This window comes from Balearica regulorum, chromosome 7 (assembly GCF_011004875.1).
Source record: "Balearica regulorum gibbericeps isolate bBalReg1 chromosome 7, bBalReg1.pri, whole genome shotgun sequence".
Classification (NCBI taxonomy): domain Eukaryota; kingdom Metazoa; phylum Chordata; class Aves; order Gruiformes; family Gruidae; genus Balearica; species Balearica regulorum.
Genome location: NC_046190.1, coordinates 36,433,307 through 36,447,677, shown reverse-complemented (window position 1 = coordinate 36,447,677; position 14,371 = coordinate 36,433,307). Strand labels below are relative to the sequence as shown.

The 14,371-nt window shown below is 48.7% G+C and overlaps 1 protein-coding gene across 1 annotated transcript in view; it reads right to left on the bottom strand.

The window, feature by feature from the left end:
• Positions 1 to 14,371, bottom strand: part of COL13A1 (collagen type XIII alpha 1 chain) — a 59,829-nt gene that overhangs the window by 21,855 nt on the left and 23,603 nt on the right. Inside the window, exons 17-28 of the mRNA XM_075758920.1 lie at positions 13,813 to 13,875; positions 13,159 to 13,185; positions 9,286 to 9,330; positions 7,513 to 7,545; positions 6,658 to 6,684; positions 5,959 to 6,021; positions 3,850 to 3,903; positions 2,659 to 2,745; positions 1,901 to 1,954; positions 1,649 to 1,693; positions 923 to 991; positions 331 to 354 (exon numbers count right to left, since the gene is read on the bottom strand). Coding sequence (XP_075615035.1) covers positions 331 to 354; positions 923 to 991; positions 1,649 to 1,693; positions 1,901 to 1,954; positions 2,659 to 2,745; positions 3,850 to 3,903; positions 5,959 to 6,021; positions 6,658 to 6,684; positions 7,513 to 7,545; positions 9,286 to 9,330; positions 13,159 to 13,185; positions 13,813 to 13,875 — 591 coding nt within the window. The remainder of the gene's footprint in view (positions 1 to 330; positions 355 to 922; positions 992 to 1,648; positions 1,694 to 1,900; positions 1,955 to 2,658; positions 2,746 to 3,849; positions 3,904 to 5,958; positions 6,022 to 6,657; positions 6,685 to 7,512; positions 7,546 to 9,285; positions 9,331 to 13,158; positions 13,186 to 13,812; positions 13,876 to 14,371) is intronic.

Below are 14,371 nucleotides of genomic sequence, written 5' to 3'. Positions count from 1 at the left end.
TTGCCACTATAAATTTTCTTGCAAGGCACCCAAGGCTTCTTTTTTCTCTGCTTCGGTCAGCCCCCCTTGCTCTTCCTTGCCCCTTCTGAGCACTCCCTATTCTGAGCAGCATGTATTACCTCTTAAAGCAGAGAAATAAAGGGCCTGATTAGAATTCAAGTGCTAAGATCAGAAGGCAAGATGAGCTCTTCCTTCAGCTGTCAGCTGCCCCAACTTTAACCCCCACCAGCAAAGGCCAAATGTTTTAGCTTCACCTAAATTGCCAGGCCATCTGCTTAGGATGAACATATGGCTACTTGCTTAAAACCACACAGCAATCTAGGAACTCACCATCAAGGCCAAAGTTCGTATTTCCTAGAAAAAGGTAAAGAAAAAAATCAAAAAGGAGAACAACCATTTGAAAACTAAGCTTTTTTTCTGGAGGTGGTTTGTTCTCCACTAATGTAACACTGGCCCAAATGAGTAAGGAGCCTTCAAAATGAACAGAAGCAAAAACCCCGGCTCTGAGACCCATGGAGCTGTTATTCTGTGATTTCCCCTTTTTTTCCAAGTAGAACCCAGGCTAACCCACAGCTGGGCACAGCTGCTCACTCACCACAGACCATCACTGCATGCTTCCAAGGAAGCTTTGCAGTCCTTTTATTAACCATCTGCCCCAAGTCATGGGCTACTCAAGGGGATTCACGTTACCTCCACATCCACCAGCGTTAATATATCAACTGAACAAGGTGCACAAATAGTTACCAAAACACTCTATGCAGTGAGCTGTGGGATGAAGGGGACTATGGAACAACCAAGTACATCCTTTCGCTGCTGCCGCCGCCGAGGAAGCAGATCTACATTGTTCCCAATTTTCTGCATCCCCTGGGAAACAGTAAAGCACCCAGCAGTCACCTCATGGAACAGGAAGGCAGTTGCTCACCTGGAGAGCTTCACTGATGTTACCATCGTAGTCCATCATTTCACCCTTCCCCGGCTCTCCTTTGGGGCCCTGCAAAATAGCAGCTCCTTAGCCAGGGCTTGGGGATCGCCCTTCCCATAGGGTACTCAGAGCTGTGGTTCACCCTGAAAAGGGAGTCTGAGGGGCCTGTTTCATGAGCCTCCAGTCTTTCATTTATTAAACAAAGCTTTTAACGGCATGTTTTATAGAGGAAACACTACCAAATTGTAGCCAGACAAGCCCAGATCACCATGCTATGGCCATCAAAGCCAGCAGGTCTGGTAAGTGGTGAAGTTGAGGCAAGAATCCAGGAACGGGATCATCTAACTGACTGTCAGATTTGGGCACACACCAAACACCCTCCTGCTGCCCTTTGCCGATACGCCAAGGGCCTGAGTTCAGACTGTCCATACCCACCTCCTCCTACGAATGAGCTGAGCGTTCACCCTGAGGTGGCTCAGAAGACCTTTTCCCCCACTAAGGTGGCAGTATCTTCTGATGAGAGTGATATCCATATCATATCATTCCATGATACGGAGTGGAGAAATGGCCTAGTCTCAAACTTAGCCATTGCCCAGCACTTTTAGTGATGGTGAGAACATCTGTCAAGAAAACAGAGGCCCAATCTAGACTGTCAGTGTGGTCCCACTATCTTTAGACCCCTTTGAAGGGCCCAACCTCTTCAAGTATTAGTGAAGGGACACCTACCCTTGGGCCCATGGGTCCCTGGTCTCCCGGTGAACCAGGTTCCCCCTGTAACAAGAAGAACATGCCATTAGCAAAGCCTACCCCTTCACTTGCTCAAATTCCAGGAATTATTGTTCTCTGCTAGTCCTCGGAAACAGTCTGGGACTAGACAGCTCAGTTTTAAAATGCTCATTTCCAGCTAAGTTTTCTACACGTAGGAACAATTTTGCAGCTACCAAACCTGGAATGGGGTTGTGCAGAAGCACTCTGTACCTTTTCCCCCTGTGACCCTGCAGCACCAGGCCGGCCAACGTCACCAGCTTCTCCCTGAGAGAAAGGGAAAGGGATGGGTTTGTGTTGTGTGGAGGGGGTGTGACTCCACTGCTGGCTTTGCATTTCCAGGAGGAAGAGCTACACCAGCCAGGCACCCCTGCCATGCCCACAGCTCCTCAGGCAATCTAAATCTCCTGCCATGACTTCACTCCAGGTGCTCTTCTCTTCTACCCAGCATGGAGGGAGTATTCAGAAAGAAGGAAAGCACCCAGTTCAGACCCAAAGTAAGTGCACAGGAGGACTGTTCCAAGTACACCTGAGATGGGACATCAGATTTAAGTGTTCTTGGTGTCCTTTGCCAAGGGACAGGACTTTACTGCTACTGCTCCTTGAGTAGGTAGAAGAGGAACAGGAGAGGAGGGCCTCCGTCCTGCCTCCCTGTGTCCACCCTGCCTCAGGTGCCACAGACACTAGAGGCTGTCATTGATTCTGAGTGACACAGAGCCTAGAGGGGAGTTATTGGAGCACAAGGAGGATATTTTCCTCCCAGAAACACAGTTTACAAATTCTCTCACCTTCAACACTGAAAACAACAAAACTAAAGCACCCTGCAGAACCTGACATCTCTTCAGCACGTAATCAGAGGTGGGCACAGATGAGTGTAACCTTTGCCCCTTCCTATACACCTCGTGCTGGGCATAATCCCTCAAAACACACAACTCCCTGAAGGAAAAAAAAAAACAACAAAAAACACTCACCTTTGGTCCGGGGGGCCCAGGCAGACCTGGAGGGCCAGGTTCTCCTTTACCTCCCACCAGGGCATTCTCAGCATTTCCCTTCTCCCCCTGTTTGCAAGGAAGGACAAGCCATGCGTCACAGTTCAGTCTCTCCATCTCTGTAAATTCACTTGCCAAACTGTTGGCTTAGAAGGGCCCAAAATGAGGTCCATCAGCCTCTTGATAGCCCAGAAACATCACTGCTCCAGAGCCACCAGCTGTCCAGGAACCAGGCCAATATAGTTCTGCCTGGGCGCTCCACCTAGAGCCCTGCCAGCAGCCACAGCTATCCTCATCCCTTTGGCTGCAGGGCTGCTGCTCAGCCCTTAATCCCCAGGCCAAATAAAGCTGCCTGTGGACAGACCTCATCCCCCAGCCTCCAGTTTGAACCCAACTGTTTGCTTCTACTGTTGAAATTGAGCTGATAAAATCACCTGATGGTAGCTTTTATGGGTATGTCTCCCTCTGGAGCTGCAGTCATCAGCCAGATAGTCAGCTCCGCAGATCACATGCTTTGCACAGAGCAGATACAAAGGCAGTAACAGGAAAGCTTTGCTTACACCGAGTTGCCATTACACCCTCGTCCTTTCCTGAAATGGCCACTGTCATTCAGTGCACTGTCTCTTTTCCCAAAGGAAAAGCACCCTGTGAGAATCTGACCTGAAAGGTGTGGTTTCCAGCCACACCTCAGAGCACAGGGAAAAAGCCACACTTTCAGAACTTAGCTTTAGCTGACCTGCCCTGAGTCTCTCCAAGCACAAGGCTACTCTTCCAACTCAAAACACAGCAGTGCAGCTCCCAGAAAGCCCATCTCCTCCTCACACGTGGATCTTGGAGCAGGAGGGAGGCTGAAATGCCACGTTACATCTGAGGTCATGCTTTTAAAGGGGAACTACTGGAACGCAATTCCATGATCACGTTTCCCAGGACCACAGCCTCCCCTTGACTGCATGACAGCACGCAATTCCTCACAACAAGTCATCCTTTGTGTGACCCCATCACATCCCTGGCTGAGGTTTCTTACACTGACATCCAGCTGAGCTCTGCAGAACATGCTGCTTTACACTGCGACAGTGACCTAAGAGTGCCTGAGCTGTGCACAGCTGGCACAGGATGGAGGAAGGAAAGGGGATAAGAGCAGCTCCCACCAAAAAAGTCAGAGAAGATACAAACCTTCGTGCCAGGGAGTCCAGGAAGCCCAGGGTCACCAGCTCGTCCCTTCTCACCCTGTTGGCAAAACAGACATGGTCAGGCTGACTCTGCAGGCTCTCTGTCCTCGAGGAGCAGCCAAAGGATGAGCTGATCCTGGTTTCAAACCCTCTTTCCCTTCCTCAGGGAATTTTATTTTAGGCAAAGACAAGGCATCCTCTAGCAGTACCTGCTCAGAACGGTGAACATTTTTTCCTAACTTTTTGACTATCTCTGCTCATCATTGCCATTTCTCTCCAAAGGAAGATGAGTGGGAAAGGGATCCAGGATCCCTCCCATGCATCTTCCTTATTGCTCTGGTCTGCTGAACCCTTTTCCCTGTCAGTGCTTCAGCACAGGCTCTCCTCAATCCATATACCCAGAGAAGTTGCTGCCCTGAGTGAATTTTGTTTGGAGTGTAAGACTTTCTCCATGCCCTGATAGAGGTCAGCTCTTTTCACAGCTGTCCACTGCTTGAGACCATCCCAGTTTTCACACCTCTTCATTACACTGTGAATTACACTGCTTGACTTTGGCAAAGATCTCACAACCAACATTCCCACACTTCTCCCAAGGGGCATTTCCTGCTCCCATTCCCTAAATCCAAAGCCCAGTCTCATCATACTCTTAAAACAAAGCAGTGCAGCGTCTCAGTTAGCTGCCAAGCTCTGTGACGCATACTGGTCATGAAAAACAGTGAAAACAGGAGTGGCAAAACCAGCAGAGACAGAAGGTGATGGTGTTAAACGATGCCCGGAGAGCAAGGCCTGCAGGCTGAACTGTGCGAGGCACCATGGAGTATGGGGGGTGCCACAGGGCAGTGAGCAACTGAAGGCATCCAGCACCCACTTGGTGAAGTGACTTTGCTTAGTTCACCATGACATCTGGGTCATCTTTTGAATATCGGAGCTCAGTTAGTGGTCTTTACGTTGTTCTGACTAGTACTTAACTTGAGTTAAGTTCTGTTCAGCCCTTTCCATTCAGCTGCTAAACCCATGGTTTCCAGCTACAGTGTCCTGTTCAGGAGTCTGCGTTTTACCAGGACAGAGAGTGATATCAGAGGTTTCTGTTACCATGAAGAGATGTTACAAATCCATCATCAGAAAAAGGTGTGTTCTTACCTGCAATCCTCACACCTCCAAGACTTAACAACTTGTCCAGATTACAAGGAACAACTCAAAACCTCTTTCCCCCAGCAGCTGCCTAGCTCTCTCCACAACAGCAGCACACCCGATCAGCAAGGCTAGCAAAGAGTTCCTCTTGGCACCATGCTGTTGACTGCAGAGCCTGCTGCTGCAGACCAGTCTTGTGGGAACTCAAGGGCACACATCTGACATGCAGGGGGCTTGCATCAATGCTCCAGGAACACACAGAAAATAATTAACTAGCAGCAATCTTATTTTTTAGGCAATTCTAGAGTGCAGTGACCCCTTTCTCTAAAGTAATTTGGCCTCCAGCCACCTGTAAGGCCCTCACCCAGCTTTCCTCCCCTGCCAGAGCATGCACATTGCTGCTGTAAATTAATGCTTCTCCCCTTGGAAAGAAGGAAAACATCTGCAGGACCTCATGCCCAAAGAAAAGGTTTGGCCTTTGGGGTTTCTGTAAGGATATAATCTCTAAATCCTGTCCCAGGCCTCTGTGAATCCCTGATTCTGCCTTGCTCTGCTTTTGGTATCCTACTTCTCATTCAAGGACTAGTTTCAATACGTATGGCCATAATGGCTACTGGAAACATCCTGTGCTGCCTGAACAATGGTGTACAGAAGCAGATTTCTTGAGGAGGGAGGTCAGATTACTGAACCCCTGTTTAGGGTGTTATTTCTGGAGTCAAAAGAGACACCAGTGTCCTTAGTTGTTCCCAGGACAGGACTACATCCCAGGCATCTCATGCTGCCCTGCCTGCCACCAGCCCCCCACCTCCTGCAAGCAGGAACACGCAAACACACTTCACCAAGGGGGCAAGACCCAGAAAAGGACACATAATCCCCCGCAAGCACGACAACGCAACACAAAGCAGGCTCCCGCCAGCTCCCGCTCGCAGGGAACACAGCACAGCACTGCCAGGACACCAAGCCCAAACACGCAATGTCCTACCCGCTGCCCCCTCTTCCCTGGCAAACCTGGGGGGCCCATCCTCCCTGGGACTCCAGGATCTCCCTTCGTGGGGAAGAAAAGAGACAGAGAATGTGTCTGTTATATGGCTGTCGCATGCTGTAACATAACCCAGCAAGCCTCAAACAAGAGGAGCCAGCTGTTCAGAAACCAAGCCGGCTGCTTGGTGATGGAGAGTGATGGGGTATTTTTGTACCATGCCCACCACGGGAAACTCAAACCCAGTCACGCTACACACTGAGACAGGGGACACTGTGCGGGGCAGCTTGTACGGTGCATGACAGAAGAACAGCCCCTTGAAGCAACATGGGAAGGCTTCTGGTGGACACAGAACTACCAGGAGGGGACAAGGGAAGTGGGAAAAGGAATATATTTGCTAAGCAGAGTGTGCTGTGCATATTTTGTGGAGTCGGGAGGAAAGGAGGAAGGCAGCTGGAGGGTATTTCCGTCAACACAGATATGAGCAGGAGGGAGGGAGCGTGTTTGCAGTATGGTCCCTCTTTCACTTGGCATCACTGTATGCTACTGCCGTTTTGCTTACACCGGCAGGTGCCATGAGGGCCTGGATTTTGGCAGTAGGAAGTACAGAGCCATTCCTCAGCTCTCTCAGCTGCTCTGGGAGGGGAAAAAATACACAAAAAAACAGAAGCGCAGGCTCAGAGCAAAGCCTTCTGAGTGTACCTTTTCTCCTGGAGTCCCGGGCTCGCCCTGGTGAAGAAGAGACAGGAAAATAAAGTGAAAAACCAGGAGGACAGAGTACAAAACTTCCTAGAGCTATCAGAGCAGAAGAAAGAACATTCACCTATGGAGGCCTTAGGCTTGTAAATAAGGGCATGAGGATGCTTTAAATGCATCTCAGTATTTGTGCCTGGAGCTTGTTTTGTCTTCATTAGCCAGCTCCTAGGCTGCTGTAAAAAACCAGCAAGCCTCAGACAAGTGGCTTTTTACAAAACTGAGTAACCACTCTGCAGTATTTGAAGAGAAGGTTTACCAGATACAAGAGAGCATAATAAGACAAGACTCATCTGCTGGCATTAAGGACTTTGCCTACTCCTACCTCTGTGCGCACAGGAGCGGAGCAAGGGTGCGGTTGCAACTGGGGTTGGGAGGAGGCTGTGTTGATACAGGATCAATGTGGCATCGAGGAGGAAAACCCTCCCCATCAGCCCTGGAGATAACTTACTTATTTCTGGTTTGTTTCCCCAGCAGTTGGAGGGATTCGGGCTGAGAGGTCACTGTCTCATTGCACATCTTGGATCTAACTTCTAGCCTTCTAAATCTGCACCTGGCCCTTTGCTCCGTTGCCATCCCCACACCGTCGTGGAGTATCACGGGTTCAACCGCTCTGCCCAGGGAGGTACAGAGCAGGGATGCTGCTGAAGACCGCTCTAGTATCTCTGCCAAAAGCAATAGCAGTTCTGATATTCCCCTTTAGTGGGAGCTGTCCGACCATTTTCCTGTGCCTGGCGCTCTAACTCCAGCCCTTGCTCTAAAGCACGTCTTACTAAAGCCATTGCGGTGTAGTGTAAAGCTGACCTTCATCCCTGCGGCGGCAATCCCAGGAGCGCCCTGGCAAAGAGAGGAAAGACAGGAACACCTTGTTTGAAATGAATCGGACACAAACTTTTAAAAACAAAACAGTATCAGCTAGGTAGAACTAAAAAGGCAAAATCCGCATCTTTTCCTTTCCAAAACTCAGAAGTAATGCTGTAAACACCACACAGCACACATCCTCCTTCCCTGTGCAGTCATTCACCTATGGCAGCGGCTCTGCTTTCCAGAAAGCTCCTCCAAAGGCAGACATCACGAGCACAACCCGGTCAAGACAACCAGATTTCCACACCCCACACCCCCCGGTTTTAGTCCTGCAAGTGAAACAAAGGCCAACAAGCAGAACAGTGTCAAATAACTGAGGAATACAAAGACAGACTGAGGACCAAACACCCAGTTCAGTGCTTGATCCCAGATACATCAGCTCAAGCATCCCAAGAAAGGCCAGCTTGTACCCCAGAGCCTTGGTCTTCCTATTTCCCCTCATCCTGTTTTAATCACAGGAGACAAACCCTGCAGTAAAATGTTTTCAGGAGAGCTCTGAAGCCAGCCACCTTAGGAGAAAAAAAAAAAAAAAAAAAGACTTCCAAGCACTGCAATTCAGGTGCCATTCTGCAACACTGAGCGAGCCACCACCATGAGACCATGGAGTCCAGCCTGCCCTGCAATCCAAGACAGGTGCTTTGAAACCCCAGGAGGCAGCCGATCCCACAGGGACAGTCACATTTCCCTCAACAGATGCAAGCAGCAGGTCTTCCCTATCAACCCTTTGCTCTGAAATCTCTGTACGCCCTGTGTTAGTAGAAGTTAGGTCCTGGTGAAAAGGTCCAGTTACAAAAGCAAATATGAGGGATAACAAAGGTCTAATGAGAGGGGAGGAGGTGAAGTAGTGTTAGAAGGTAGGAAATGAGAGGGGTTGGGATGTAGCACATGAGGCAGAGAGGAGGACTGGGAGCCAAGTTCAAAGTGAAAAGAGCTTGGAAAAGTTCAAACAAGGATGAGTGGGGAGCCAGAGAGCAGCAGGATCATACCTCTCAGCTTTCTGAAACAGAAATCAGGGACAAAGCTAAAAAACACAAGGACAGAAGATGGAGATCAGGGATTCTATGCAATAAATGGGGAAAAAAAGCATTCCAGATCGTCTTGGGGTCAGTAGGTTTTAGTGAATAAGGACTAGAGTCATGAAAGGGATTACGTGCAGCAAGTGGCTTGGGTTAGGCTTTCACATTTGGGATGCCTGTTCCTCGCTCTTTGCCCTTTAAATGACAGCAAACGCAGATGATGTTATTTTCTAGTATTTATCCTAAAACTGCGATGCACACCCATGCAGGCTTGCTCACACGCTGACCCTGATTCATCGCTGCATTAGTCCAAGTTCACACTTGCATAACCCTACTGATCGCAGCAGGCTAACACACATGGCTGAAGGTTGCGGCCATCACCCCCAATTTACAAAACACCAATTCCCTAGAAACACCAGCAACTGGCTGCTCTCACTAGCATAAAGCATTAAGATCCCGATGTTGCAAGACAGCATCGGACTGGGCATGCCATTTGTTTTGTAAAACGCTTCTTCCCCCACCATCTCCTTCATAAATTAGGCCCTATATTTTGCAATTTAGAAGCAGAAAAAATTCAGCTGGGGATAGCCATCAACTAACAGACACACACACAAATCCAGGTGATGCTTGCGCATCAGGGACAGTCAAGTGTGGTGAGATCAGGCAGACAAGCATCACTCCGCTGTTTACAAGGTACCTTAGTGCCATGTCTTCCTGGCAGCCCTGGCATGCCTCTCTCCCCCTGGAAGCAGAGCAAGAAACACAGAGAAAGAGAGCAAGAGACACAACATGAGTCCTCCCAGGGCTCTGTGAGAGGGCACAGGTGATGAGAAAGCCTCCTGGGTGAGATGGGGCAAGGTCTGCCTCTCTCCAAGCTGACTGCCCTAGCCAGGGCCATTTTCCCCATCAGCGGCACCTCTCAAGCCTGTTGCGTACAGCAGGGCTGACCCTGCTGGAGTGCCACAGCAAGTGCCAGGAACAAAGTTTCTATATCCTGCTGCTGCATCCCATGCCATGGTGTTCTACACGTAGGGAGTCACTCAGTCTGCAGTGACTATAGGATGAATAAACTTATCTGGAGAAACAGAGAATCCAAGGGTTGCCTTGTATTGTTAGCCTGAATTTTACCTGGTGGCAAATGGAAAATAAACCATCTTCAGACAGGCTGTTTACTGCTGTTATTTTGTTCTGGGTGTTTAGTCCTTGCTTGGAAGGACTGTTTAGCAGGGATATATGCATACACTTTTTTTTAAAAGCACCTTTTGTAATTTGACATCCTGTGAACTATATTTTGTAAAATGCTGTCTAGCACTATAATGACAAGACCTAGGCACTGCAGGCACCTCCTACCCTATGCAGGATACTTAACTAGGGTATTTTCAGCCATAAGAAAAATAAACTAGTAATTATGAATGCTTTGTTCCAGGGAAGTGGGGACCATTCTCAGTCCCTCCTTCCCAGCTGTGCTCCCTGCTTTTATTCTTGAATGAGACAGAGAAGACAAGGCCGACACATTCTGCTGGGAGGCACCCACGCTGCTTGCAGAAGCTGCCCCCACAGAGCAGCCCTGCATGTGAAAGCAACTCCCCATCCCAGAGACTTTCCTGGAAGAAACTGCTTGCCTGAAGAGCTGTTTCACTATTTAGCCCTGCAAAAGAAAAGCGACCTCAGTAAGAGGGAGCAAGGTAGCCCCTTACAGGGGGCAACTTACAGAGCAACAGCACTACCCTGCATTTTCTGATGACGGCCTCAGCTGGCTTGCATAGCCCCCACTGGCACCGGCAGGGTCACGCAGGCACCGGAGCTAATTAGACAGCAGGAGCAACAAACACAACACTGCACCATTAAAGAGCAGAAGGAAGCCCCAGAGCCAAAGCCAGGGAATAAGGAGGAAAAACAACTCTCAAGAACATCTTTAAACCCTTACATACAGGAAAGCCATTGTAATACATTAAGCACCTACTGGGTCGATCCCTTCATGATCCCCCAGTGCCCTTTGGGCCTGAGAAGGGCTGCACAAAGTGCCATAGCCAGGCAACAGCAACCCACCAAAACCAGCACTGGAATGGTACAGCCAAGCCAGAAGCTGGGAGACATCACCAAAGGCAGATATGAAAGGCAAAACGCCCAGCATGTGTCCCCAGGGACTTCAAGGAAGGTAGTCAGCAGCATCTCCCAGCTCTCCTGACCTGATATAGGAAATACCTCCATGCTCCAAAGTCTCTCTGGAAGAGTTCAGCTTCCTTCCCCCTCCAGCACAGACAAAACCCTCACACTCTTTCCCTACACCTGGTGTGGGCAGCTTTTATACTCCCTCGGTGCCAATCATCAGAGAGCTGATCAGCTCATTAGCAGGACTGGTTACAGTCTGCTAATTAAAACAGAGACCCTTCCATTTTTCCTTCTTGCTGTGAAAGGCAGACTGTGAGGGAGTTACTGAGCAAGGCTGTGGGCAGTTTCTTTATTGCTCTTTCCTCAGAGCATGACAAAAGGCCTCATCCTAAGGACCTTTCAATAAAAAAATAAAAAAAAGTCAGTAAAGCTGAATGTGATGGCTAGGCTGAGGTCAAATGCTTATTCAAATCACCCAGGTGATCACACTTACTGGTTGTCTAATGACCTTCATGGGACACAGATGTAGGTCTCAATATGATCAAAGCAAAAATGGTGGCCACAGAAGAAAATAGCTAAGAGACAATCTATGCTGTGCTGCATGTGTCACTGAGTGAGGAGAGGTTATTAAGTGAACAAGGGGTCTGTATGAAGCCAGCAAGCCTCTTCAGGCCTGAAATGTTCTTCAGTGCCAGCCAAAGCAGTGATATGCTACGCAAAATTGGTCACTACAGCTAAACTATGAATCATAGTATTTGTCCTGGGCTCCCCAAAACAAACGGAAGGTAAAATCCAGCCCAGGTAATTGGATCCAAAGGTGGAAACATCAATAGCCTTCCAGAGTCTCAAACAATCCTCCTAGGTGGGAGGATGACAGGAAAAAGCCATTTCCAAAGACAACAGATGTATGCACTGTGCATATGTTCAGGGGCTGCTACTGGGTGATGTCTGGCTGCTGATTTAAGGGTACCTCTGCACTCCCCTTGCAAGTCTTCTGAGCAAAGAAGAAAGGAAGTCAAGAGAAAAGTGATCCTGACACTAACAAATGGAAGTCTGTGTGTGAAAGAAGAGGCTGCTATGGGACTGGGGAGGTACCCCTTTGGAGCTGCGATTTAGTACCCCAAAAAGTGTGATAGGTTTCATCTCCACTCTTTACAAAGTGGGATAAGGGCCCAAGTAGCAAAAGCATGTCTCCGGGGTCAGCCTGCGTCATTGCTCTCTAACGCAGAACAGGGAAGGCTCTCACACGTGGATGACCTTGAGATACCACTGAAAGACTTAGAGACTTCCCCCTTGGCAGAGCCCAAATCAAGTCACTGTACATGGGTCAAGCAGAGCAGGTGTCTGCTAGCAGTGAAATGTGGGAGTATAAGCAGGGGTGGAAGGCAGCTTCTCATTCCTTCCAGCCCTTTCTCCCTCCCAGACCATGCTCCAACTTCAGTCCTCCAGTTCAGCTTAGTGGGAGAGCACTTGGCTGTTGAGACAGCAGCGAACAAACTCCTGGCCCCCAAAACACATTAGATCTGAGTGCAATTCTGCTTTCATTTACACTGGCACAAACCAAAGGCGATTCCTTTGTGCTTGATGGAATTACGCTGATGTGAAGATGGGCATGGAGGAACCTTTGGACTTTATATGCACCCCAGGTTATTGTTTTCTCGTAGGAGGACAATCACTGCTCTTCTATTCAACTCCTAACGCAGAGCCTGCGTTCCCAAAGAACATTTCTTTAAACTTGATGTAACACACATCCATGTTAAGTTCTGAAGAGGCCTTTTCTCCCTTCAAATAGCAATCTACTATATAGAAAGTGTATACGCTGCACAATAAATGAGATGCATGCCAGATGCTAAATACTTGAAATGTATGTGTCACTGTTAATGCCTTTCAAAATATTACAGGACGAGTCTTTTCTCCTGATGTTTAAGACGTATGGCATGACTGTCATGAACACTTGCCAATGTTGTAATGTTTTAAGCACGGTCTACATTGAGTAATATACTTTAAATATATGGGTACAGTAAATTTCAGTCAGATAACATCTGGGCACAGACCATATGAGCCTGTAAAAAGTGTCCAGAAACAGACAGAAAAGCCTGGTGCCAAACCTCAGCCTGAGTTGCAGAGTTTGAGTGGATCTGATGCGTCAGCTAACCAGATTTTATGAGGAAACCCCAGCCCAGCCCATCAAATGGAGAGATGTAACAAATCATTAGCAAGCTTCATAGTCAGAGAAATGCCTTTGGTAAGAATCGAATTCCACCAAATGGATAAAGGCTGTTTTTATTGCCTGAGCTCGGAGTGTCTGTCTGTGGTTAATCAGAGCACAGATGCGTACTCCATTAAATACCCCACAGAGCTGCCTCAGACCCAACTGCCTCTTACAACCCATCAGCCCAAGGAGCAGTTATCTCCCACATGATCTACAGCGATAGAAAACCGTATTTCTCATGCCTACCTTTATGCCAGCGTCCCCTTTTTCACCCTGTCCAGCGAAGAACAGAGAGAGAGGAAACAGAGAGAGGGACAGTGAACATGAAGAGAAGTCAAGCAAGCAGGACAATCGTTAACAGCGAGGGCCAAAGAGAAAGTAGTCAATGGAGGGAGTGTGCGATAAATGCAGTTCTAGGTCTCCAAGAGAGCACTGGCTCCTGATAATAACATGGTACCAGCCTGAGCACTGGCCACCCCTCCCTGGGAATGCAAGGCAGTTCAAATTGCTGGAGTGGATACTGGTGGTCACCCATACTAGTGCTTTCCTACATGTTTAGGGTGTAGACAAACCATCAAACCATTTCATGGACCAGAGTATCCTCATTCTCTCAGCCTTAATGCAAAAGCCTCTAAAGGCCGGGTCAGTTTTATTCTTTAACAGGGGCCTGGGCGTGGCCACACCTGGCCCTGCTTCAGGACAGCGGGGAATCACTCTGGCCAAAAATTGCCCAGGCACTTTACACAGGAGCAAATTTTTCTGTTTACATGGCTTATACTGGGCTCTACAGAACTGCTTTCAGCCCCTGACCTTCTGTATTCCTTTAGCATGTCTCTAGGCTTGTCTGCCACTTATCTGCCCTTGGGAGATGGCCCCAATGACTCTGCATTTAAGGGTTACCTTGGGGCCAGGAGCTCCAGGGAGGCCATGAGCACCGGGCAGGCCTGACTCGCCCACCTCACCCTGAGGAAGAGAAAAAAGAAAACGGAGGAAGCAGCGAACACAGTGAGCTGCAAGAAAAGGAGTCTGTGAGTTGCCTGAAAGGTCAGCAAAGATGTGAGAGGGATGTCCAGCACAGAGGTGCCCACCACACACCAGCCTACTATCTGGGGCTCTCTGGGAGAGGAGCACCATTCTGCATCAAGAAAGATATGTGGAGTGCGAAATGTATGGATTGAAGGGAGTGGTCCCACAATCCTATATCATATCAGAGCTAACATCTTTGCTCAACTCTTTGCCCTCTTTTCCCTTTCCCCTGACCCACTCACCGGGGAGGATTTTCTCCCCTACTTTCATCCATTCCTTCCACCTTTCCCAGAGAAAGGTCACAACCTCAGACTCATTCCTCCAAGATCAGCGCAGGCTCTTTGCTTGGTAAGTAAATTAGCCAGACAAGTTGTTTCATGTAAGAGGAGCTTGTAGGAGAGGCCCTCACTGCAAGGTCGTTGCAGGGACCCCC